The 25,342-nt window shown below is 40.3% G+C and overlaps 2 protein-coding genes across 2 annotated transcripts in view; both read left to right on the forward strand.

Annotated features, from left to right (window-relative positions):
- The window catches only part of jph3b (junctophilin 3b), a 73,759-nt gene extending 65,662 nt beyond the window's left edge, over nucleotides 1-8,097 (forward strand). Inside the window, exon 6 of the mRNA XM_047353715.1 lies at nucleotides 4,492-8,097. Within this exon, the coding sequence (XP_047209671.1) occupies nucleotides 4,492-4,572 (81 nt within the window). The 3' untranslated portion in view covers nucleotides 4,573-8,097. The remainder of the gene's footprint in view (nucleotides 1-4,491) is intronic.
- A 3,864-nt stretch (nucleotides 8,098-11,961) lies between these two features.
- zcchc14 (zinc finger, CCHC domain containing 14) overlaps nucleotides 11,962-25,342 on the forward strand; it is a 41,200-nt gene continuing 27,819 nt past the window's right edge. Inside the window, exons 1-2 of the mRNA XM_047388451.1 lie at nucleotides 11,962-13,326; nucleotides 20,203-20,379. Of these exons, the coding sequence (XP_047244407.1) occupies nucleotides 12,832-13,326; nucleotides 20,203-20,379 (672 nt within the window). The 5' untranslated portion in view covers nucleotides 11,962-12,831. The remainder of the gene's footprint in view (nucleotides 13,327-20,202; nucleotides 20,380-25,342) is intronic.

The following is a 25,342-nucleotide window of genomic DNA, read 5'->3' on the forward strand; positions in this document are numbered from 1 at the left end:
GTTGGACATAATGATCGCTGTTATTTGTAGGAGAAAAGAAAAGGCTTTCAAGTCTAAGAACGTTTATCCTAACTGTGAAGTACGGGGATGGCAGCATCATGTCGTGGGGTGTTTTGCTGCATCACAAAATAAATGTCATCATGAGGGAAAAAAAACATTATGTGGAAATATTGAAGAGACATTTACAAACGGACAAAGATGAACAATTGGAAGATTGTTGGAGGATATCTACCAGTTACTATGGAAACGTATGTACATTTCTGAAATGGAGAAGGTAAAAAACAATGTCTCATATTTCTGGCATTTAGCAAACAAAATTAACCTAAAACAATAAAAGGATGTGTATATAAATACCTGGTTTCAGCTCAGTTTTGTAAGTTCATTAAGAGGTCAAAGTCATTTAATATGTAGATTCATTTCCCACAGAATGATAGATTTCAACAGTTTATTTATGTTAATTGATTGTAAATCTTGCAGCTAATTTAGTATTTGTTCTTTTCTATTTTCTCAGTTCATCTTATTGTTTTTTGTTATTGTCATTTATTATTATATTTCATTGGTATTTCAAATCGTATTTTTTTTATCTCACCTTATTTTAGATTTTGTCATTTATTTTCTACTTTGACATCTTGAGAGATTATGAGACATTATGAGACAAGATGGCAAATATCTTTTCAGATATTATCTTTTTATTGTTTGTCTGTTTCATCTCTAACCTTATTTTGTATTTTCTTATTTTATCAAGTTTCCTTTTCTTCATCTTTTCTTGTCATCTTTATCATCTTTATTTATCTTATATTATCTTCTTTAATTTTGTTTTTCATCGTATTTATTCATAAATTATCTGATTATATTTAATTTATTTTATTTTCATTTGATTTTATTTTTTTCTTTTATTAATATCCATCATCTATTCTCCTTTCTAATCTATCTTTAATGATTCTGTTTATATTTTTCTCATCTTTTCTCATCCCATCTTATTTTGTCTTTTCTCATGTTATCATATCTTTCTTTTCTTTTTTGATCCAAGGTTGTCTCTCTTCTGATGCTATCTATATTTATTTAGTTCAAGCAAAATCATCAGTATTACTACTAGTACTACCGCTATCACTACTACTACTACTACTACTAATAATAATAATAATAATAATAATAATAATAATGCCCTGTGATGGACTGGTGACCTGTCCAGGGTGCACCCCCTATCTTGCTCAATAACCACTGAGGATAGGCATCAGCCCCCGGTGGCAAGGATAAGTGGGTACAGACAATGGATGGCTGGATGGACATTAAAATAAGATAATCTTTTATTGCAATTATAATCTTTTTCTCATTTGACCGAAGAAAACAGTTCCAGTTAAAGCCTCAGTAGTATTTAAATCCACAGACTTTTTGTTCTTACTCTGCCCACAGATACAGGTCCTTCTCAAAATATTAGCATATTGTGATAAAGTTCATTATTTTCCATAATGTCATGATGAAAATTTAACATTCATATATTTTAGATTCATTGCACACTAACTGAAATATTTCAGGTCTTTTATTGTCTTAATACGGATGATTTTGGCATACAGCTCATAAAAACCCAAAATTCCTATCTCACAAAATTAGCATATCATTAAAAGGGTCTCTAAACGAGCTATGAACCTAATCATCTGAATCAACGAGTTAACTCTAAACACCTGCAAAAGATTCCTGAGGCCTTTAAAACTCCCAGCCTGGTTCATCACTCAAAACCCCAATCATGGGTAAGACTGCCGACCTGACTGCTGTCCAGAAGGCCACTATTGACACCCTCAAGCAAGAGGGTAAGACACAGAAAAATTTCTGAACGAATAGGCTGTTCCCAGAGTGCTGTATCAAGGCACCTCAGTGGGAAGTCTGTGGGAAATTATAAGTGTGGCAGAAAACGCTGCACAACGAGAAGAGGTGACCAGACAATGAGGAAGATTGTGGAGAAGGGCCGATTCCAGACCTTGGGGGACCTGCGGAAGCAGTGGACTGAGTCTGGAGTAGAAACATCCAGAGCCACCGTGCACAGGCGTGTGCAGGAAATGGGCTACAGGTGCTGCATTCCCCAGGTCAAGCCACTTTTCAACCAGAAACAGCGGCAGAAGCGCCTGACCTGGGCTACAGAGAAGCAGCACTGGACTGTTGCTCAGTGGTCCAAAGTACTTTTTTTGGATGAAAGCAAATTCTGCATGTCATTCGGAAATCAAGGTGCCAGAGTCTGGAGGAAGACTGGGGAGAAGGAAATGCCAAAATGCCATAAGTCCAGTGTCAAGTATCCACAGTCAGTGATGGTCTGGGGTGCCGTGTCAGCTGCTGGTGTTGGTCCACTGTGTTTTATCAAGGGCAGGGTCAATGCAGCTAGCTATCAGGAGATTTTGGAGCACTTCATGCTTCCATCTGCTGAAAAGCTTTATGGAGATGAAGATTTCATTTTTCAGCACGACCTGGCACCTGCTCACAGTGCCAAAACCACTGGTAAATGGTTTACTGACCATGGTATCACTGTACTCAATTGGCCTGCCAACTCTCCTGACCTGAACCCCATAGAGAATCTGTGGGATATTGTGAAGAGAACGTTGAGAGACTCAAGACCCAACACTCTGGATGAGCTAAAGGCCGCTCTCGAAGCATCCTGGGCCTCCACAAGACCTCAGCAGTGCCACAGGCTGATTGCCTCCATGCCACGCCGCATTGAAGCAGTCATTTCTGCAAAAGGATTCCCGACCAAGTATTGAGTGCATAACTGTACATGATTATTTGAAGGTTGACGTTTTTTGTATTAAAAACACTTTTCTATTATTGGTCGGATGAAATATGCTAATTTTGTGAGATAGGAATTTTAGGTTTTCATGAGCTGTATGCCAAAATCATCCGTATTAAGACAATAAAAGACCTGAAATATTTCAGTTAGTGTGCAATAAATCTAATATATATGAATGTTAAATTTTCATCATGACATTATGGAAAATAATGAACTTTATCACAATATGCTAATATTTTGAGAAGGACCTGTACACTCACAAAAATCTCCTGCCAATATTGAGCAAGCTCTGAACCGGTGGCAACATGAAGCCTTTTTGTCAACCACAGAACCTCTTCGCTTGAACTCCTTGATGGTCCAGAAAGGTTTTCTTTTAGTTGCAATATTCTCAGCAGCAGTTTCTTCCATATAATGCTGTTTTGATGCAAAGTGATGAAGCTGCGACTTCCTCCCACAGTCTAAATTCACGACTGTTAGGTCAATTGGTCTCTCTAAATTGCCCTTAGGTCTGAGTGTATGTGTGTGTGCATTGTTGTTTTTCGCCTGTGTGTCTCTGTATGCCAGGCTATGCTCTGATGATCATCTCTGACACATATCTGTGATAAGCCTAACACCATCGTGAGCAGCAGAAACCTCGTCAGCAGCCACGCAGGATGGGGCAGATTCTTCTGCAGCAGTGTTGCCCTGATGCAGCTCCCCAACCATGCACAGTGCTGCACCGAGTCCCATTTCCCACCTCCCTCGGCAGCCATCGTTAAAATTATTTCAGGCTTAATTAACACAACAGGTCTTCTGCAGACAAATCCGTTATTAAGACCAACATGTATTTAAAAGAGTCTGGAAATGTAATTCTGGATAAGGACCACAGTGGTAAACTAAATGAGCGTACTGGACTCCTATGTTCATATTTACCCAAAGTAAACAGGTGGTTGGAAAGACAGCCCGGGTCGTATGGCCTTCACCCCAATGACCCAGGCTGTCAACAAGCATCTGCTAAGATATATATTCATAAGACATCCTCTTTAGTACAGGCCAGTGTTTATCTTAATATGCAAAATGCACCATCTTTGTTTCCCGGTTTGGTGAAAGTTAAAGCTTTAAGATGATACAACAAACATAAAGATTTTTTTAACACCTTTTTATTACTTTAATGCATGTGAACTCCATCAGTATTGCATGGGCTGTTTGGATCTTACTGTATTGAAATAAATCACATTCAAACAATTCTAACTATTTGCTTCTCAACCCATTGCTCTGCTTCAAGCCTGATTAAAAATTCTGGTCTGTGATTAAAAGTTGGGTCTGTGAAGGAAACCAACCAACCCAGCCAGAATGATGCCAGAAGCTGGTTGATGGCTACAGAAAGTGCATGGTCAAGGGACCACTTGATGTGAGACATTTAGGCGAACATTAGAGGGGGTGTATGTATTTGGGATTTTGATCCTGATTAGACAAAATTCACAAAAAGTACAATTTGCTCACCCAGTTCTAGCTCTTAAAAATCCTTATAGTTGTATATTGTATATTTATTCCACCCTGAAAAAAGAACGGTTCAAACAAAACACAAAAAACATGAAATGAATATGGCATTCATGCCGATGTTGAGTGAATGCAAACCGCTGACCTCAAATGAAAACAGCCTTTAAGTGTGTGAGCTTTGCCTATGCGTGTCCTTAATACTGACACCTTCTCCTCTCTCTTTTCTCTCTCCCACGCAGGCCTACAGCTCCATCCTGGTTGTCATGGTGATTCTGCTCAACATTGGAGTGGCTATTTTGTTTATCCACTTTTTTATTTAAAGACAGCAATGCTTTCAGAGTCAACCTACCTATGCTAGAAACACTACAAAATAATAAGAGTATTACAGCAAATCTGCTGCCCCTCCGTGTCCTGGCTAACAGAAGACCTGGACCAAGGAGAGCTCAGCCGGGCCGAAGACAGGGGATCCCGGGCCGAGCCGGGTCCAGTCAGGGTGGAGGAAGAGCTGATTCCAAAGAATAGGACAGCAGGTTGGTCCAGGAAGGATCCTGGTTGCAGGGAGTTAAGGTAGTCCAGAAATTGGACGTGTGTGAGTTCTAACAGACCCACGCGGGCCACACTGGTCTGACTCTTCAGGCCAGTGCATGTGCAGACAGGACTGATGGATTTTTTCATTGTCAAATCATAGTTTTCAACAGGTTTGTAACTTCAGATTTATTTATCGACATTTTTTCTTCTCATGTGCAATACGTTGATGGTTGTATTGTTTATTTTGACGCCCCCCCAAACCTCCTGCCTTTTACTTTCTCCGCCTGCCCGGCTGCTGTTACTGATGGTTGGGGCTGTGGGTTTGAGCTCGGGACCAGAGGACTGTGTTCCACCTCCACACATGCTCATTCTTCATGTCATCGTGAATCTGACAGTGAGTGTGTGTGGGAGCAGACAAGCCCACGCAGCATGTGTGCAGATGTGTATTTGTACCAAACCGTGACGTGTGTGTGCATGTTCTCCAAGTAGAATAGTTGCTTCTCATGCTGCTGATGAATTTTATCAAAGCATGTCGTGGGGATGAAGCCACTGTAGTCACATCAACCCACAAGTACAAGCTACCAGGTATGTTCTTCACCTACAAACACAGCAGTCAGAGGACGGAGATCCCTTTGAGTTATACATTTGAGATGAAAGCTTCTTTGCAAAGTTTAGCTTAGAGGAAATACTGCCTCGGATCAGCCATCCACAGTGCCCTGCAAAAGTATTTTGAGTGAGTTTTCCACATTTTGTCAAATTACAACCAGAAACTTAAATACGTTTTATTAGGATTTCATGTGGTAGACCAACACATAGAAACCCATACACATAAAGTGGAAGGAAAATAATACATGGTTTTCAATTTGTTTTTACAGATACTGTGAAAGTCTGAAAGGTATGTCATGCATGTGTTGAACTCCCCTTTACTCTGACATCCCTAGATAAAATCCAGTGTAGCCAACTATCTTCAGATCTTCCCTGATAACTAAATAGAATCCAAAACTATGGAATTTAATCTGAAAATAAATCCAGGTGTTCTGTTTCTGGCCTCAGAGGTTTGTTTGGGAACATTGGAGAACAAACAGCAACATGAAGACCAAGACCAACAGCAGACAACTCAGGGAGAAAGTTGTGTAGAGGTTTAAAGAAAGTTTATGATTTAAAACAATGTCCTAAGCTTTAAACATCTAATAGTGCTCTGTTCAATCTATCATCTGAACATGAAGAGAGGATGGACCAACTGCAGACTCACAAAGACATGGATGTCCATCTAAACTGAGCAAGGAGAGCAATAATGTGAGAAGCAGCCAAGGACCCGCAGAGATCCAAAACTTAGGTGGGAGAATCTGTCGAAACGAAAACTGTTAGTTGTGCACTTCATAAATTTGGTCTTCATGGAAGGTGTCTAATGCCATTGTTGAAGGAAGTCCCATTCAGTTTGCCAGTGTGGTGGAAAACTAACTGCACACCGCCCTGAACACACAATCTCCCTTCCAAAACATGGTGGTGGCAGCATCATGCTGCCTGGAAAAAGATACTTCTAAAGACCTGAGACTGGGCAGAGATTTATCATCCAGCACAGAACTCAAACTTACAGCCAGAAATAAATCAAAGCATCTTCATGTCTTAAGATGACCCAGTCAAAGTCCAGACCTGAATCATTTTAAAAATGTGGCAAAACTTCAAAACTGAGGTTCACAGACACGCTGCGTTGAATCGGACTGAGCTTGAGCTGGTTTGTAACAAAGAGGTGGTCAAGATCTCGGTCTCTACGTGTGCAAAGCTGGTGGAGACATAACCCACAAGACTTGAAAGGTGGTTCTACAAAGTATAGACTCGGTGGGTCTAAATAAAAATGCATTTATTAGGTTTTATTTTTAAAAGTTTTAAGCATTATGTATCATTTTTCTTTAACTTCACAACTTTGTATTGGTCTATCACATAAAGTCCTCATAAAATACAATGAAGTGGTATGAATACTTCTGCAAACTACTGTTTGAACTTTAAACAACTAAACTGGTTTGGAAGACTTAAAACTACCAAACGATTAAAAGACAATAATGCACTGTATCATCTTTGTTTTTGGTTCATCTTGAAAGCAAAGCTTCAGAAGGACATGTGTTGAGTTTGAAAGGAGTGTCTACTTGTTTCTGAGACAACCAGTTAACACTCTCTAACAACAACAGATGAAGCTGAGACCCTGCTAAGCACCTAAGAGGAGAGTTTTGTTATAATTTAGTCTACACACAGGCCAGTGATGACAGCAGAGCACAGAAGTGGTGGCATCACAAGTGGAACGATGGTGTTGCAGGTAGCTGCACGTCTGTCCAACTGTGAACACCAGCAGACCACCAACTAGCATTTCATACTTGACAGAGGGGGTCACATTATGGGTTTCCATTAAACCAGGGGTTTCATCGTGTAATAACCTTAACCAAACCCAAACTGTGACCCCTAAAGAGCACCACTAAGTGCTGGTATCTATGAGACCATCTCCAGTGTTCTGGAGGACTGTTGGATGCTTCTGCAGCTGCCAGTAACACAGTTGCTTCACTCATGTTGTCACCAATAATGCTCTCTGATGTCGCTCTAGTCATTGAAGCTCCTTGCAAATCACATAATTTTACACACCCGTCAGAAGTCTGCATCCGTACCAATTTACATGTTTTCTCTGCGTTTTGAATCTTTATATGCAGGCATTGCGACATTGTCTTATAGGAGCAAGTGTTGGTCCGGTCTGGACTCAGGACTTAACACAAATTAATTTAATGCCAATACTGTTAAAATACTACTATCTATTTCTGTTCCTCACTGCAAAAATATCAACAGCATCTGTTCTTCATTTAGCTGCATTTGTTCCCATTCTTCTACCACATCATGTTCAATACCATCAGTAACAACTTCCAGGAAGGCTGAGAGGATTTTGATGGTTATTGTTTTCTTTTTCATTATTTTTAATAGTCCGACAGCATTTCGTTAACTTCGGATTGGAGCAGAAACTAGACTGTAGGTACATTTCTGTTTTTTCTTCAACTTATTACAACATCAGCGGAGTCGGATGTGCCTGCAGCCTGATAGGCAGAACAATAGATTTTTATTTTATTCCGAATCCCGGGAAACATTTCCGAGGCTTTGCTGTATGCCGTCAGCCTGGTGACGATGCCCTGCGCCACCGTTTTAGTCTGCAGCATGCTACAGCATGTCAAGCTCTTTCTATAGGTTTAAATCTTTCTTTCTTTCTTTCTTTCTTTCTGGGAAATACTCTGTTTTTGTTTTTCAGTTGTGTGGAGAAAATAATGAAAGTGTTTGAAAGAAAACTTTTTGCCTACTGTGTTTCTTTTTTAATAATTTGATCCCTGATGCAATGAGGGAGTGCGCCCGGCTGGGAAGGATATGTGGTTGCCTTAGCAACCGTAACTGAGTTTTCTTCGTCAAGAAATGGGGCGGGGTTAGCGTTGTTGGGCGTGGCGTGTTTAATGAGGGGGTAGACAGAAGATGAAGAACTGATGAAGAAGATAAGGAAAACACAAGGATGACGTTTTTTTCTGAGAATGCAAAGCCTCTTTTAGCAACAGGTGTGCTATGATTAGATTTTTACTTAGACATCTGGCGCCATCGTCTGGCTGTAAACTGCAACATGCCACTATCTATGTTATTTTTCATATATTGACTAGTTTTACGTTTAAAAGTAAAACTTTTTGCTTCATTAACGTTTTAATTATATGTATGTCTGCTTCCTGTGTAAAACGTGTAAAGTACTAACAGAAACCAGGTACAAGCCAGATCAGTTGTCAGTGTTTGAGAAATGCATGCTTTACATAACACCCTGATTTTGATTAGGATTGTCGTACAAACTATCTGTAGAATTGGTCTTCCAGGTCCTATTTTTCTCTCAGCTGCTTCATTTAAGAGTCACCACAGGGGACCATCTGTCTCAGTTTAATCTCTTCTTGTTTTTAGCAAACCAGTGCCTTGGACCCTGGTGCATCTTTAGAATAATCCTGGGAAGAGGGATGCCTCGGGCTCCTTCCTGAACCTGTTATCTCAGCAATCTGATCCCGGATGGATGGATGGATGGATGGATAGATGGATGGATGGATGGATGGATGGATGGATGGATGAATGAATGGATGGATGGATGGATGAATGAATGAATGAATGAATGATGAATGAATGGATAGATGGATGGATAATTAAAGGTAAACTCCAAAACCCCAGTACTGCTTCAGCTTCCATTTTTATTCAGGTGATTTATTTCAGATGGTCTAAAATTTTCTCAAGCACCCTCTGATAAAAGGCAGAATTCATGGTGGATTCTATGAGAGTGAAGTGGCCAGGTCCTGCTGCAGCAAAACATCCCCAAACCACGATACGTCCAGCTCTGTGCTTCACAGTTGGTACAAGATTCCTTCCCTAGAATGCTGAATTAATTTTTACCAAACATGTCTGGTGTTACAGAAAATGTTGGAAACAAATATCCAGTGAGTGGAGGTTGCTGGAATGAAAATACCTTGTCGATGTCAGAAATCCAAGGAGAATGGGGAGACTGGTTTGAAATGATGTAAAAAATCTAAAAAAAATATAAGGCCACAGTTCGCACACTCTGACCAAAACTACACAATAAAAAAACCTTCCCTGGTCTGATGAGTCTCAGTTTCAGCTACAACATTAAGATGTCAGTATTTAGGGTAAGCAATATGAAAGTATGGAACTATCATGCCTTGTATGAAAGGTTCAGGTTGCTGTTGTGTAATGGTGTAGGAGGTATGTTTTAGGGCCCCGAGTACAAACTGATCATTGTTTAAACATCAGAGCCTACCCACGTCCATCCCTGATGAGCAAAATGTACCCATGTTTAACTTTTAGCAGAACAAGGTTACAAAGCTTAAATAATCCCAAACTGGCTCTCAAATCCACCAAAGCATCTTTTGGATGTGATTTTACAGGACACCTTCATCATGGATGTGAAATTGAACAATCTGGATAAACTGTGTGAAGCAATCATGTCAACATGGACCAACATCTCAGATGAATCTTTCATATACCTTGTTGAATCCATGCAACACATAAGTGCAGTTTGAAAGAGGTCCATCTTGGTGTATCTAATAAAGTGGCTACTGAGTGTGGAGATGTTAGGTAAAGAGTAGGAGGGTATGGAGACATTAGTGGACCCTGCAGATTATCGGATTATGTTACCTTCTCACTAACAAGTAATTTCATTTTATTTATCAAAGGTTCTTCATATGAAGAAAAATCCCTATTTAGTTTACATTTCTGTTTAAACTAACCAGGTAATTAGCATTTACAACTTAATGATTCAATTCAATTCAGTTTATTTATATAGCACCAATTCACAACACATGTTGTCTCAAGGCACTTCACAAAAGTCAAGAACATACATTCCAATTAATCCTAACCATTGAACAGTGCAGTCAGATTAAGTTATTTATTCAAATTGGATAAAAAGTTTTTCTATCTAAGGAAACCCAGCAGATTGCATCCAGTCAGTGACTTGCAGCATTCACTCCTCCTGGATGAGCATGTAGAGACAGTGGACAGTCACTGGCGTTGACTTTGCAGCAATCCCTCATACTGAGCATGCATGTAGCGACAGTGGAGAGGAAAAACTCCCTTTTAACAGGAAGAAACCTCCAGCAGAACCAAAACCAGGCTCAGTGTGAGCGGCCATCTGCCACGACCGACTGGGGGTTTGAGAGAACAGAGCAGAGACACAAAGAGAACAAAGAAGCACTGATCCAGGAGTACTTTCTATGGAAAGGAAAAGTAAATGTTAATGGATTTAGCTCCTTTAGTCGTTTCATCTTGAAAGAAAGAACAGATAAACTCTGAGCCAGTTTTCAAGGTTAGAGTCTGAAAGAGAGCACATAGAGTTAGTCACAGTAGAAGCTCAGTCAGTAGCCATGTCTAGGAGACAGAAAGGGTTAAACACTGAAAGACAGGGCCATGTGGATCATCTGTAGAAGGTGAGCATTAAGTTGTTGCCAGCAGAAGCTTGGACAATGCCCCTCTCCAGAAAGGTGTCACAGGTAGACACAGAGTCAGGCCAGGTGTAGCTTCTAGGAAGAGAAAAGAGAGATAACATAAAGATAAAAGCGGAAATAACAGCAAATAATGCAAAATTGGAGAGTAGTGTGAGAATGTAGCGAAGAGGGTGAAAGTGGTTATTATGTCCTCCAGCAGCCTAAGCCTATAGCAGCATAACTACAGAGATAGCTCAGGATAACCTAAGCCACTCTAACTATAAGCTTTATCAAAAAGGAAAGTTTTAAGCCTAGCCTTAAAAGTAGACAGGGTGTCTGCCTCACGGACTAAAACTGGGAGCTGGTTCCACAGGAGAGGAGCCTGATAACTAAAGGATCTGCCTCCCATTCTACTTCTAGGAACCACCAGTAAACCTGCAGTCTGAGAACGAAGTGCTCTGTTAGGAACATATGGAACAATCAGATCTCTGATGTATGATGGAGCTAGATCATTAAGGGCTTTATATGTGAGGAGGAGGATTTTAAATTATATTCTGGATTTAACAGGGAGCCAAAGAAGGGAAGCTAAAATAGGAGAAATATGATATCTCTTTTTAATTTTCATCAGAACTCTTGCTGCAGCATTTTGGATCAGCTTAAGGCTTTTAACTGCATTTTGTGGACATCCTGATAGGAAAGAATTACAATAGTCCAGCCTTGAAGTAACAAATGCATGGACTAGTTTTTCAGCGTCACTCCTGGATAGGATATTTCTAATTTTGGCAATGTTCTGGAGATGAAAGAAGGAAATCCTAGAAACCTGTTTAATATGGGATTTAAATGACATGTCCTGGTCAAAAATAACATCAAGGTTTTTTACTTTATTATCAGAGGTCTATTTAATGCCATCCAGGTTAAGTGATTGACTAAGCAGTTTCTTTTTTAAAGACTCCGGTCCAAAGACGACTACTTCTATCTTGTCTGAATTTAGAAGCAGAAAATTTAAAGTCATTCAAGTTTTTATGTCTTCAAGACATGCTTGTAGTCTATCTAACTGGAGTTGAGTGAGTATCATCAGCGTAACAGTGAAAATTTATCCTATGCTGCCTGATAATTTTACCTATTGTAAAGAGAATTGGCCCAAGTACTGAACCCTGTGGTACTCCACAATTAACCCTGGAGTTTGAAGATGATTTATCATTTACATGAACAAACTGGAATCTGTCAGACAAATAAGATTTGTAATGATATGTTAGCTGCAAAATGCAAATATAACCAGTTTTTATAAAGATCCAATAACTCATGAGGTACTTCCGAGGGCCATGAGGAGAAATGTGTAATAACAGAATAGCGGAAATCCCTCTGCACCAATCACGATACAGGACTTCATTAAAGACGGACGCTCCAGCCAATCAGGGGAGATCATACCTCTCGGTGGGTCTGACCTGTTGCCAGATCTGGGATAATGTTCTCCACAGCTGTTTTTTTCTCTCTTTCTGTAGTCATAGCAGGATTAGGGCAGGATTAAGCCTCCAGTTTGTGGACAGAAAATGAACCTTTAACGGTGAGACTTTTGTGCACAGCAGTGTCTGATTAGGTAATCTCTCTAAAATGTTCACATGCCATTCCCAGCTGCAGCGGGCTGTAGCCCCTCGCTGCTCCGGGTTTGTTTTTAAGCTGGGACCATGAGGACGCTCGACCCCGAAGTCTCTGCACGGTTCGGCGTCTCCTTGAGTGAGATGGAGTGTTTAAAACTTGGTGGTCTTTCTGCAACAACAGTGTGAGGAGGTGTGAAGTCCGAGCGGCGGAGGGGGGCACGGCGAAGAGACTCCTGAACCGAAACCAGTCCGGCGACCAGGCTTCAGGAGAGCCGACCCTCCGGGAATTACTCTAGTTGAAGTCCGTAAACAAAAGAAACGTTTGTTCTTCTTTCGTTTCCTGCTGTGGGAACAAACACTGACCTGGAGGAGTTCGGAGAAAGTTTAAAAGTTCCGGAGCGACGCGGGCGCGCGCTCCCTTTGATGTGAGCGTCGACAGGTTTTACTGATCCAGGTGATTCCAGGTGTGAGGATGGTGGAGAGCCGGAGCTGCGTCCAGAGAGAGGGGGTGTACCGCTGGTTCTCCACCCTCACCTCCGCTCAGAGAGCGGAGTTCCTCTACGGCCTGTTGGACCTCTGCGTCCCCATCGAGCTCCGGTTCCTCGGGTCCTGCCTGGAGGACTTGGCCCGCAAGGACTACCATTCCCTGCGGGATGCGGAGATCAAAGCCAACAACCCCGCAGACCTCTCGGGCCTCACCAACGTCACGGACGAGGTGGTTCGCAGCAAATTACTAGTCTCCCTGGCTCTGCTGGGCACGGATAACCGGGAGGCCGCGGGGGTACTTTACCGCACCCTGACCCACATCGACACGGTGATCAATAACTATGGGTTGGCGCTGAACGACGGCAGGACGGAGGAGCAGTTCCTGCTGCTGTTCACCATGGCCTCCAACCATCCGGCCTTCAGCTTCCACCAGAAGCAGGTGCTGAGGCAGCAGCTGGGCCAGATCCAGGACATCCTTCAGGTGAGAGCCGAAAGGGCTAGGACCAGAGGTGAAAGGTCGTTGTTATTTATGGTAAAATTAATAGTGAAGAGATCTCACTGACAGAGGAGATCATAAACCATCTCACAGTATCAGATCACATCAGGAAAATGAATCAACTTCCTTGTGGTTTATTAGTCCTGACTAAACCTGGAGGTGATTTAGGAAAACAAAAACATGATTTCCATGATTCCATATTTTCCAGGTCTGGACAAGGGTAGAAATAGAAAATAGAGTATGGAAAAATGTTTGTGTTTCCAGAATGGATTTCTTGTCCTGTTCCTTTGAACATCCATCCATCCATCCATCCATCCATCCAACCAACTTTTCATCCATTGGTTTGTCCATCCATACATGCTTTGCTCTGTCCATCTATTTGTCTGTTGGTCCATTTATCATCCATCTTTCCGTCCTTTATCCATCCATCTGTCTATCCTTGTATTCATTCATGTGTCTTTCTATCTGTCCATCCATCTATTTATCTATTGAAAAATCTTTCTGACCATCCTTTCAAGCATCAAATAATCTGTCGATCAATCTGTTAACACCCATTTTGTTCCAAACAGTTCTGACATTAAAAAACCTGGCTGGAACTGTTTAAAAACTAACTGGTCCGATTCAAAGTTTCATTCAATCAAGTCTTTTATTCAGAACCGTCATGTTCAATCTAAATAATCTAGTCCCATCCAATTAAAATCATCCTCAATCAGACCAGTCAGTAAAACCCGGTGTACCTGAGGAAACCAACAAGTTTCCTCAGGTACACCAGAAGATTCCTGAGGAATATTGTCTGTGCAGCAGAACCCCAGGAAGTCACAGATGCCTGGAGACGTTTTCTGCACCACATAAAAAACTGAAAAGTGGGGCGTGCAATATTATTCGGCCCCTTTACTGTCAGTGCAGCAAACTCACTCCAGAAGTTCAGTGAGGATCTCTGAATGATCCAATGTTGTCCCAAATGACTGATGATGATAAATAGAATCCACCTGTGTGTAATCAAGTCTCCGTATAAATGCACCTGCTCTGTGATAGTCTCAGGGTTTTGTTCAAAGCGCAGAGAGCATCATGAAGACCAAGGAACACACCAGGCAGGTCTGAGATACTGTTGTGGAGACGTTTAAAGCCGGATTTGGATACAAAAAGATTTCCCAAGCTTTAAACATCCCAAGGAGCACTGTGCAAGCAATCATATTGAAATGGAAGGAGTATCAGACCACTGCAAATCTACCAAGACCCGGCCGTCCCTCTAAACTTTCATCTCGAACAAGGAGAAGACTAATAAGAGATGCAGCCAAGAGGCCCGTGATCACTCTGGATGAACTGCAGAGATCTACAGCTGAGGTGGGAGAGTCTGTCCATAGGACAACAATCAGTCGTACACTGCACAAATCTGGCCTTTATGGAAGAGTGGCAAGAAGAAAACCATTTCTCAAAGATATCCATAAAAAGTCTCGTTTAAAGTTTGCCACAAGCCACCTGGGAGACACACCAAACATGTGGAAAAAGGTGCTCTGGTCAGTTGAAACCAAAATCCAACTGTTTGGCCACAATGCAAAACGATATGTTTGGCGTAAAAGCAACACAGTTCATCACCCTGAACACACCATCCCCACTGTCAAACATGGTGGTGGCTGCATCATGGTTTGGGCCGGCTTTTCATCAGCAGGGACAGAGAAGATGGTCAAAATTGATGGGAAGATGGATGGGGCCAAATACAGAACCATTCTGGAAGAAAACCTGTTGGAGTCTGCAAGAGACCTGAGACTGGGACAGAGATTTATCTTCCAACGAGACAATGATCCAAAACATGAAGCCAAATCTACAATGGAATGGTTCACAAATAAACGTATCCAGGTGTTGTAATGGCCAAGTCAAAGTCCAGACCTGAATCCAATCGAGAATCTGTGGAAAGAGCTGAAGACTGCTGTTCACTAACACTCTCCATCCAACCTCACTGAGCTCCAGCTGTTTTGCAAGGAAGAATGGGCAAGAATTTCAGTCTCTCGATGTGAAAACTGATAGAGACAAACCCCAAGTGACTTGCAGCTGTAATTGCAGCAAAGGATGGAGCTACAAAGTATTAACGCAAGGGGGCCGAATAATATTGAACTCCCCACTTTTCAGTTTTTCATTTGTTAAACACAGTTTGACACATCCAATAAATTTCATTCCACTTCACGATTGTGTCCCACTTGTTGTTGATTCTTCACAAAAAATTTGAATTTTATATCTTTATGTTTGAAGCCTGAAATGTGGCAAAAGGTTGACCAGTTCAAGGGGGCCGAGTACTTTCGCAAGACACTTTATATATATATATATATATATATATATATATATATATATATATATATATATATATTCTTTTTTTGTCTGTCTATGGAAATAGTTCTACAAATAGCTGAAGTGTTTTCAAAGTTTGATGCAGTATTGTTCCTCTGTAACTGGAAGTGAAAGCAGTTTCATGGAAAAGTCTGCAGTGTGAATGACATCAACAATAGAGTGACAGCATGAGAGCATTAACTAAGTGTTGAATGTTTGGAGTTGCTGCAGGTTTGCTTGACTTTGTTAAATGCACTGGAAATTAGGAACGCTGCTACTGCAAGTAAAGTTTTGATGCATGAACATTTTGTTGCGGATGAAAATGTTTGAAAGTGCATTTTAAAATGCAGGTCAAATAAACCTGTAAAATGTGAAGAGTTCTGGAAAAAAACTTGAAAGCAAAGAAAACTTATTCTGATTTAAACCTTGTCTAAATAAAAGAAGGGTTAGCCACAGTTTTTTAAAGAATAATTTGGTTTAAAGCCACAAAAAGCAGATCTGTGCTGTTCCACAATTCAGCTGCAACAGCTTGACATGAAGAAACAGTCAAATCAAAATCCTTTGGTTTTAATTAGTCTGAAATACACTGAGAAGCGTAGAAAACATACATGCTTCCTCTGCACCTAATTACTGGTGAGACATCAACAATGAGAGGCTGTTAGGGACTGTATCTCACCTGCACTGTAAGTTATTCAACAGGTAAACTACACAGTGGGATGGCAAAGAGTTTATGTTTCACGTTGAGTTAGATGCGGAATCTCAGATTTCTTTTAGTCTATTTTTTAAATTTATGTTAAATTTTATTTAATGATCAGATAAATGGTTAACAGACTTCCCACTCTTAGTGGTTTTGATTAATAGTTTCTTTGGATATTTGCTGCTTTTTAGCTTGTTTCAATCTGGCCATTTTCAGGGAAATGGTTCTTGCTTGTTTAGTTAGTGAATAAGTTTTCATGGAGACAGAGCATAAAAGTAAAAAATGGCTTATTAATATAGATAATTAAAAACTAATAGAATAGTGATCAAGGCCCTCTTGTTGATACATGTGAAAAGTGTATTACAATAATCTAGACAAGACAAAAGCATGAACAACTTTCTCAGGCTTATCTTTTTACACCAATGTTCAATGTCTGGAAAAATGTATCAACAGTTTGGATAACTCGGAACCCTTGAAGCTGAGTGTTATGTACTTAAGTGTTAGAAGTAGGGTTGCATCAATCGATTGGCCCCATTTTTCTTAATTTTGGGTGATATATGATCGGCTGATACTCACATGTGAAAGTGATCTTATCCACCAGTCTTATCTACCTCAGCAAAGGTCTGAAAATCACCCACTGTCCCCTTTTTCTCTGCCGTGAGCGAGGGCTGACTGACAGATCCGCCCACCAGGTCACGTCTGCACAAAAGTCTTCCCACTGCTGACAACAAAAGAGTGGAAAACTGAAGGTGTGTTGTGACCTTATGACACCTGACGGTGTCAGTTATACAGAAAATCGGTATCAGTCAAAATCGGAATCGGCAGGTCAGGCTTTTTAAAGATCGGTGATCAGCCAGAAAACTGCAATCTGTGCACCCCTAGTTAACAGATATAAAAAAATGCCATAATGATCAGTCCAAGAGGGCATATACCTTGCCGGTCAAATATTTTAGATACACCTTCTCACCTACTGGGTCTCTTTATTTTCATGACTATTTACATTGTAGATTCTCACCAAAGGCAATGAAACTGTGAATGAACAAACATGGCATTATATTGTAAACAAAAAGTGTGAAATAATAATCAACGTTTTTATGTTTTAGATTCTTTAAAACAGCCGCCCTTTGCTCTGATTGCTGCTTTGCTCCCTTGGCGTTCTCTCCATGAGCTTCATGAGGTGATCACCTGAAATTGTTTTCCAGAGTCTTGAAAGAACTTCCCAGAGGTTCTCCAAAGGTTAATATTTCAGTCATCACAGCAAAGGGCGGCTACTTTACATAACCCAAAATATAAAACATATTTGGAGTTCTTTTACAACTTTTCATTTGTTACATAATTCCATGTGAGTTCATTTACATTTTTGATGTCCAGTGAGAATCTACGTAGAATAGAAATGGTCATACGCAAAGAAAAGCCTTTAAATGAGAAAGTATGTCTAAAACCTTTGACCAGTAGTGTATGTAGTTAAAAAAAAGAATTGGACCCAAACTGGCATCTTGGGGTACCCCACACATCAGAACAGTACAATCTGGCATGATGTGGGTTTATACAGACCCTGGAGATTCTGTTTGAAAGATCTGAACTTAAACAGCTCTAGATCCAGAGATGTGCTCAACCACTTACCTCCGGATCATTCAGGTATAAAAAAGCCAAAATCAAGAAATGAACCAGAGTCAGCAAATAACAGACAACTTAACAAAGAACCTAGTGCAGATTGGATCTTCTGACACTTGGTTACCAGTTTGTTCTACTGAAGAACTCCAGAGATGAATAGTTTGCAACAACAAGGTGCTTCCAATAGAGCTATTTATCTGTTTAAAGGTTAAAGTTCAGGCTGCAACTCATTGTCCTTGAAGAGTAGCTGCTGTATTCACCTTGTTATCCTGTAGAACCGATCCATCCTGAGATCCGACAAAGGTTCTTTTTCATTTGACGGTAAGTTCTGTTCAAGGCATAGTGTCTTTGTTTGTATTTGTTTAGTCATTTTCTGTGTAGAAGGTCCATGTCCTGAGAACCTTTGTAAATTGTCTTCAGTCAGTCAGTCATTTTCTACCGCTTATTCCATAGTGGGTCACGGGGAAGCTGGTGCCTATCTCCAGCAGTCTATGGGCAGGACAATTTGTAAATTGTCTTCATTTGTTCATTTCTTTGCCACCTAATGTAGGACAGAAGAGCCTTCTGCTGGTTCTGCATCAGGCCACAGAGGCTCACAGGTTCATCTAAAACCCTTGGACAGGATTGGTCTACAGAACTTTTAAAATAACTGCTGCTAACAATGTTGTAGCAATGCTTGTGTGCGATCCACACTGGTGATGTGGCTGTCTTCAGTGACTGTGCTGCTACAGTTGTACAAAGATATGAAAAGATTACTAGACAGTTCCTCCCTCATAGAGTTCAGACCTCGAATATCCATCTATAATCACGTAACACTACATGGTGACTTGCAGCTTTAAATTAATACATGAAAAAACTGATTTCCTAAAAAGAAAATAATTCAGTTTATGGTTTACAGTTTAATCATCCCAAAAAAGTAATTAGTCTTTTAAATGTGCAGCAACAGCTAGAAGATATGCAGAATATTCGAAGCGAGATCTGAAATGTAGCAGCTGTCGTAACGCTACCTGTGTAAACAGGAGAGGAGTAGCTGAAAGTACTGTTCTGACATGCCTTCATGTCATAGACAGGTCAAGAGTTTACATACACTCATTACTGGCATAAGTACCAGCAGATTTGGGCTTTTAATTATCCATTTGAGCCAAAAATGCATGCCAAAGTTTTCATTTAATGGATATTTCCTTTAAGACACACACATGCAGAAATAAATGCCTGCAGGAATACTTGGTTAAATGTCATTTGGAAGGTTGGAGACATGAAGAAGCTTCTGCCTAAACTCTGGCCGGATATTTGACCACTCTTACATCGGTGCTGGTGTTCATTTAGATTGGTTGCTTTCCTGGCTAGCCCGGTTTTAAGCACAGTCCACTCTTTTTCTGTATATGTAGGGGAACTTCCGGAAGCTTAATGTTGGCCTGCGTTATCTCTTCTAAAACCAGTGTGGATGTGCGTTTGGGATCACTGGACCCACTGGAACACCCGGTTTTACCCGTCTGGTTGATAATTTGAGGGAATGTTGAATCATTTGGAGGAAGTCTTCCTTTATTATTCCATATGTTCCATATGTTCTGTGCGATGTACCAGTAACACTGGAAGTGAAACAGCTGCTGGGAGGTGGTGGGAGCATCATGCTCCTAGGTTCACCTTGACTTCTCCAGACATCCCGTCACTGTGGCCAAACAGCTCAATCTTTTCACATTTTTCGCAGACGATATCTGGTTCTTCCATGTGGGCAACCTAAAGGTGTTTATTTTGAAGAAGAGGTTTCTTTCTTTGTCTGCATCTGCTCAGACAGCATTGATATAAAACTGGCTGACAGTAACACTGGTGTTCCAGTTTCCAGTTCATAGCAGGAGGTTCCTGAGTTATTCTTGAACACCCTAACCATCCCTTCATCTGAGGTGGGCAGATTGGAGCAATGATTCCAAACACACATTAAAACTAGTTTTGAATCTGATTGAGAGGACCGACATTAAGCTTCTGTATGTATAATTTTGACGTTTCATAGACAAACAACTTCACACAAGTCTGTTTTAAAACAAATCATGAGTTATGTTTTATTTTGTATCTCTTCACATCATCCTGAAAAAAGAACTGTTCAAATGTATCATTAAAAACCTGTAATTAATGAACTTCATACCAACGGCGAGTGTATGTAAGGTTCTGACCCACACTGTATATTTATACCCTTCAGCCTCAAGCAGAGAGATTTTTTTTATTTTTTCCAGGCTAGCAAAGAAGGTGGAGAAACAGCAGCAGAACCTGGCAGTGATGGAGCTGCTGTTTGTTACGCTCAGCCTCATCACCATCAGACCATCTCCATGCCCCAGGCTTCCCTGCCCCCCTCTGCCTCCATCTTGCCTAACGCCAGCGCCAACTACCTGCCAACCTGTTGCTGGCACAAGGTAGGAAAGAAACTTTGACTGCAGCTGCAGAAACACAAACAGCGGATGGAGATGGAATCATTTCATTTTGAAATAAAACGTTTTTTATTCAGATTAAGAGTAAATGACAAAATCTGAGTCTAATTTTTATTACTCAGTTTGTGTTTCTATTTTTAAAACATCTAAAAGAGTTTTGGAAAAATATAGAAAATAATTAGTTTTGAAAAAAAATACGTATTTTTCCAAATTCTCTGTGTTTTCCAAAATAACAAAATCAGAATTTCTCAAATAAATGGCTGAAAAGTGAGTTTTCTTCTTTAGTGAGATGCTTTGATCTCTGATGGATATTTTCAGCTTGAACCGGCTTCCTGCATCACTGTTATTAATTCTTGGTCGGGAAAATAATTTCAAGAGTCTGAGCTTTGAAATTATGAGAAAATAGGAAAAATAAAAATAACAACAAAACAAGGAAATAAGGGGAGCCAATTGAAACGAATGGATATTCAATAGCAACTTTAAATATTCAGACATTTTCAAGTAACATAAATAAAGAATATAACCTGAGGGAGAGAACCTTTAAACATTTCTAAAACATGTAATGACAAATGTACACTGATACTAAAATCCAATCTTCCATGGTAAAAATGGAATAAAATATTTGAAGGTTTATGGGCTGGATGCTGTTGCACTCGGTAGCGCAGTTGCCTTGCAACAAGAAGGTCCTGCAGTCTTTCTGCAAGTAGTCTGAATACTCTCCTTATGCATGCGTGGGTTCTTTCTGGGTTCCCCGGCTTCCTCCCACAGTCCATAAACATAACTGTTAGGTAAATTAATTGAGTGTGTGCATGGTTGTTTGTCCTGTGTGTCTCCGTGTTGTCCTGTGATGGACTGGCGACCTGTCCAGTATCCCGCCTGTCGCCAAATGACCCCTGGGGATAGGCTACGGATATTTTCACTATACTGGAATTTCTGACCAGTACCTGTACAGTTAGGCCCAAAATTATTCATACATCTGGCAAATTTAGATTTAAAGTACGATAATCTAGTAATTTTATCATCATTTCTTCTGAGCTGAAGTACTGTCAAGGCTTTGGAGTCCAGACTTAGAAACAATGTTGAAGATTAGGGTAATGTCAAGGAGACCCTCCAACCTGAAAGACTTTGAGCTCATCACCAAAGATAAATCATCAATATACCAGCAGGAAAGCTGGTCAGTAAGTCTAACAAGAGTTTGATTGTTGTAATAGCAATAAAGATATTTAATTTGTTAATGGAAAGTATAGATATTCTTTTAAACTGGTTTTGTTAAAATGTGTTTAAAAAAGTTTGTTTTACTTTAATACATTACCACATACTAGTTCATGGTTTTATTATTTTTAGGGGATGCTTATTTAATTTCTGATAATAAAAAAAACATCTTGCTTGAATGAAAATAATTTCAGGTCTTAACTGTAAGTTAGGAGAGCTTATAAAAGCAACATAAGCAGGAAGACGTGTAAATGCTGTTTCAATTCAGCAGCTACTGCACAGATTTGACATCATTTATCACTATTTCTAAAATGATAAAACAAATAAAAAATGTCATGTATTTTGGCTGATCAACCACCTTAATAAATTAGATTTTATTTTGTTTAAGCATTACATTTATGTTTAGCTATGAGTGAGCCTCAGTCCATCCAGCACTTTTCCCTGTTAAAGCTGTAGGTTCTGTTCGACTCAACTCTGTATGTTGTGGTTCTTTGTGCTCAGCACTAGAACTAAAACATGTTTCTCATTCACATCTCTGATTATAGACTCATGGAATATTTGTAAAATAAAATAAAAAAGTTGTGCCTCTGTATCCCCAGAACTGGCAGGGTGGTGAATTTTACCCCACAGGGTCATGGCCCATCAGGCACTAACAGTAGTGAATGGTGCTGCCATTAAACTGGTGAATAGGTCGAAGTATTTGGGGATCATTTTTGATAATTTTGTCCTGTGAGTCACATTTTGCTGCTACAACAGAAAAAGTCCAACAACAGCTGTACTTTTCAAGGAAATTGAGTTTTTAATTTTTCATCTGAAATGATGACCCTTTTTTTATAAAAGTTTTATTGATTCTGTTTTATTGCTTTGCATCATTACTTGATATGGTAATCGGTCTCTGGCCAATAAACCAGACTAGGTAACCGGGTTTTGGGGGCTGGTAAGACTCCAGGGAGGACTCGGCTGCAGCTTGTGGACTTTTACAGCAGGCAGGTGAGGTGGCGCCCCAGTCATGTTGGGTTCAGACCATCCTCTCACTTGATGAGTAAAAATGTGACACATCAGGCTCCCACTGGGGACAATGAAGCTACCATTGAACCATTGAAATCCTGCATGTTCGACCGTACAATTGCTGCTTCTGCATTGCAAGTCTTTACTTTTTCAGATAATTATACTGAATTAATATGCAATATAGGTTTTCCTGGATCTTTTCCTCCTGAAAAACACATCACAATAAAGGTTAGCTATGTGGGCCTGGACAAATATCAGTGGGCTGTAAGTTACAGGCTATAGTTTGATTGATGCAGATTCTGCAGGAATGAATTTAAAATAAGTTTTTGCACCACTTCAATTGGACTACTTTGTACGGTGAAATCTAAATAGGATGAGCTCATTGGCCCATATTGTTTGTTGGTTAAGGCTTATGCTGCTTAGATTTTTTAAAATCTGTTTAAAAGGAGCAAAATGCAGCTTCTTTAAATGTTACGTTTGCTGTTATTGTGGGTCAGAATGACCCCTTTTGGCGGTTCTCGTGTTAAAGGAACACCTTGGAACAAATACTGCAGTCTAGTGGTTGAAATTCAAAATAGCAACCACCGCCAAAAAACATCCAGCTGCTGTTGAGCTACCAAGGAGATTAAGGTCAGTTTGGAACAAAGTAGGAAAATATATCATATGTGCCAAAAATCTGAGATTTATTTATTGTCTTTCCTGAATTTTTTTCTGCTTTTCTCATGTCAGCCTCTTCCACAATGTCAGTTCACTGGAAATATTTAGTTTTTCCATCAGCATATTAAATAGCGCCGTTATGTTCCGGTTCCAAAAAGAAAGGAGTTGAGGACTCAACTGTAAAACGGCAAAATGTTGATATTAATGAGACGAGTGGAGGCTATTGTTTACACCCAGATGTGGTCTTCCAGCCGGGATGTGAGGAAACATGGAGAACATAGTGGGAGCACAGGAGGGGATTTCCAGATGATGCAGGAAACTGAGCTGCTCATTTAACCCTTCAGATCATCAGGCAGAGGGGCAGAGAAGTAAAACGGGGAAAAACAATGACTATAAATGAAACGTTCAAAGGCAAAACTTTTAATATCAGTTTCTTAACCTAATGCAGACATAAACACACACTTTTACCGCCTGTACTCCCTCCAAAGAAGGTAGGAGCAGTGAAGGGAAAGTACCCAGCTCAGAGGAGCGTTTGTATTTAGTGTTTTGTTGCCCTTGGCTCCTGCTCAGTGCAGGTCAGCACATTTCTCAGTGCTGAAATCAACCCTCTGTGGTGTGTGTAAGTCTCCAGTGAATCCCCAGGAAGTTATAAATGCTCTCTCTTTCCATGTCTCTGCTCTGAAGCGACCGATGGGGTTCAATTTAAATCCAGAACAGTCACTTATTACAGATTATCTAGAGAAATGCAGCCTTTAGTTTGCTGTAAGAATGTGGAATGCTTTAATGGTGTGACTTCATTAGCTCAGGATTCTGTGCTCATACTTGTCGTGAATAGTTTACCTAATTCATGTTTGCAACGGCGCAAACTTGATACAAACAGATTCAGTTCAAATAAAGCTGCTGGGTGTGACACCATTACTCACAACCCATTGTAACACATTTAGTCAAGCATTTGAAACAGTGTTGATAAAGTTTTAACAAGAACAGTCTGTGGAAAACTTTCTGATATGACCTACATCCTGTTTAGATGAGTAATGGCTCGATAGTCTTCATGACTTCACCAGATTGTCGGGGAGGAAGCTTTTTTTCAATGTTGCTTCAGTTCATTGAGGTTTCATAAACAAGTCCTTAATAAACCCGCTGTAGGCTTGGAAATCAAACATTTGAATATAATTTCCGCTGATTAACGTCTGGCATGTATGAAAGGGGTTTGCGGCCTGATGTTGACTCCGTCTCCGCTTGAATCTGAGGCGGGTAAAGGTAGGATGAATTCTACTGAAGTTTAGGAACCATATTTGATCTGTCAGCTTTTACAACCAAAGCAACCACAATAGAACCGGAAAAGAGGACCCCGGTCCAAAATTGGGCTGTTGGCTTACTTACAGTACCGACTCCAGATGCAGTTCCCACAGGAAGTCTCCCTGCTCAAATGAAGGGGAAATCTCTTCCTAAACAGCTATTGTGCCGGCTGAAAGATCACTGAGCCTGGAAAGCTGCTGATTCTGACCCAGCTCATTAAATGTTTTGCAGAAATGTCACTCAAAAATAAGATAAACTTAACAACAAAAAAAATAATGAGGCTTAAAATTGGAGCGCTGCATAAGTAATGCTGCCATATTGTTGTACTAGCAAGATGATGCTTATTCCTGACAGTCGCTCCACACTACCCATTCTTTGGTCGTTTTCTAATTTAGCATTTTAAATCCAGCCTCTAGGGTCTGAAATGCAGCGGGGTAAATCTGCCCGGTCCACTCCTGGGAAGACTGGCAGCTTTCGGAAATGTTTTCCACTTGGGAATAATCTGTCTTTCTGTAGAATGATAGCGTTCAAACTGTTTAGAAATGGCCTTATATCCATTCCCAGATTGCAACAGTTGTTCTCTGAGAACATTGCTGATGTTTTTTTCTATCTTGGCATTATGTTAACACACATCAGTATGGTCCAGAGCAGCAAACTGATTAAACCTCAGCTTCTGTTAAGGTATTCACACTTGCTGATAATCCGTTATTTGCTGGTTTACCCTCCTAATGCAAGTAAAGGCTTGTGTATTTTGTCTTCCTTTTGTTATCTT

Source organism: Girardinichthys multiradiatus, chromosome 2 (genome assembly GCF_021462225.1).
Source record: "Girardinichthys multiradiatus isolate DD_20200921_A chromosome 2, DD_fGirMul_XY1, whole genome shotgun sequence".
NCBI classification, from domain to species: Eukaryota; Metazoa; Chordata; class Actinopteri; order Cyprinodontiformes; family Goodeidae; genus Girardinichthys; species Girardinichthys multiradiatus.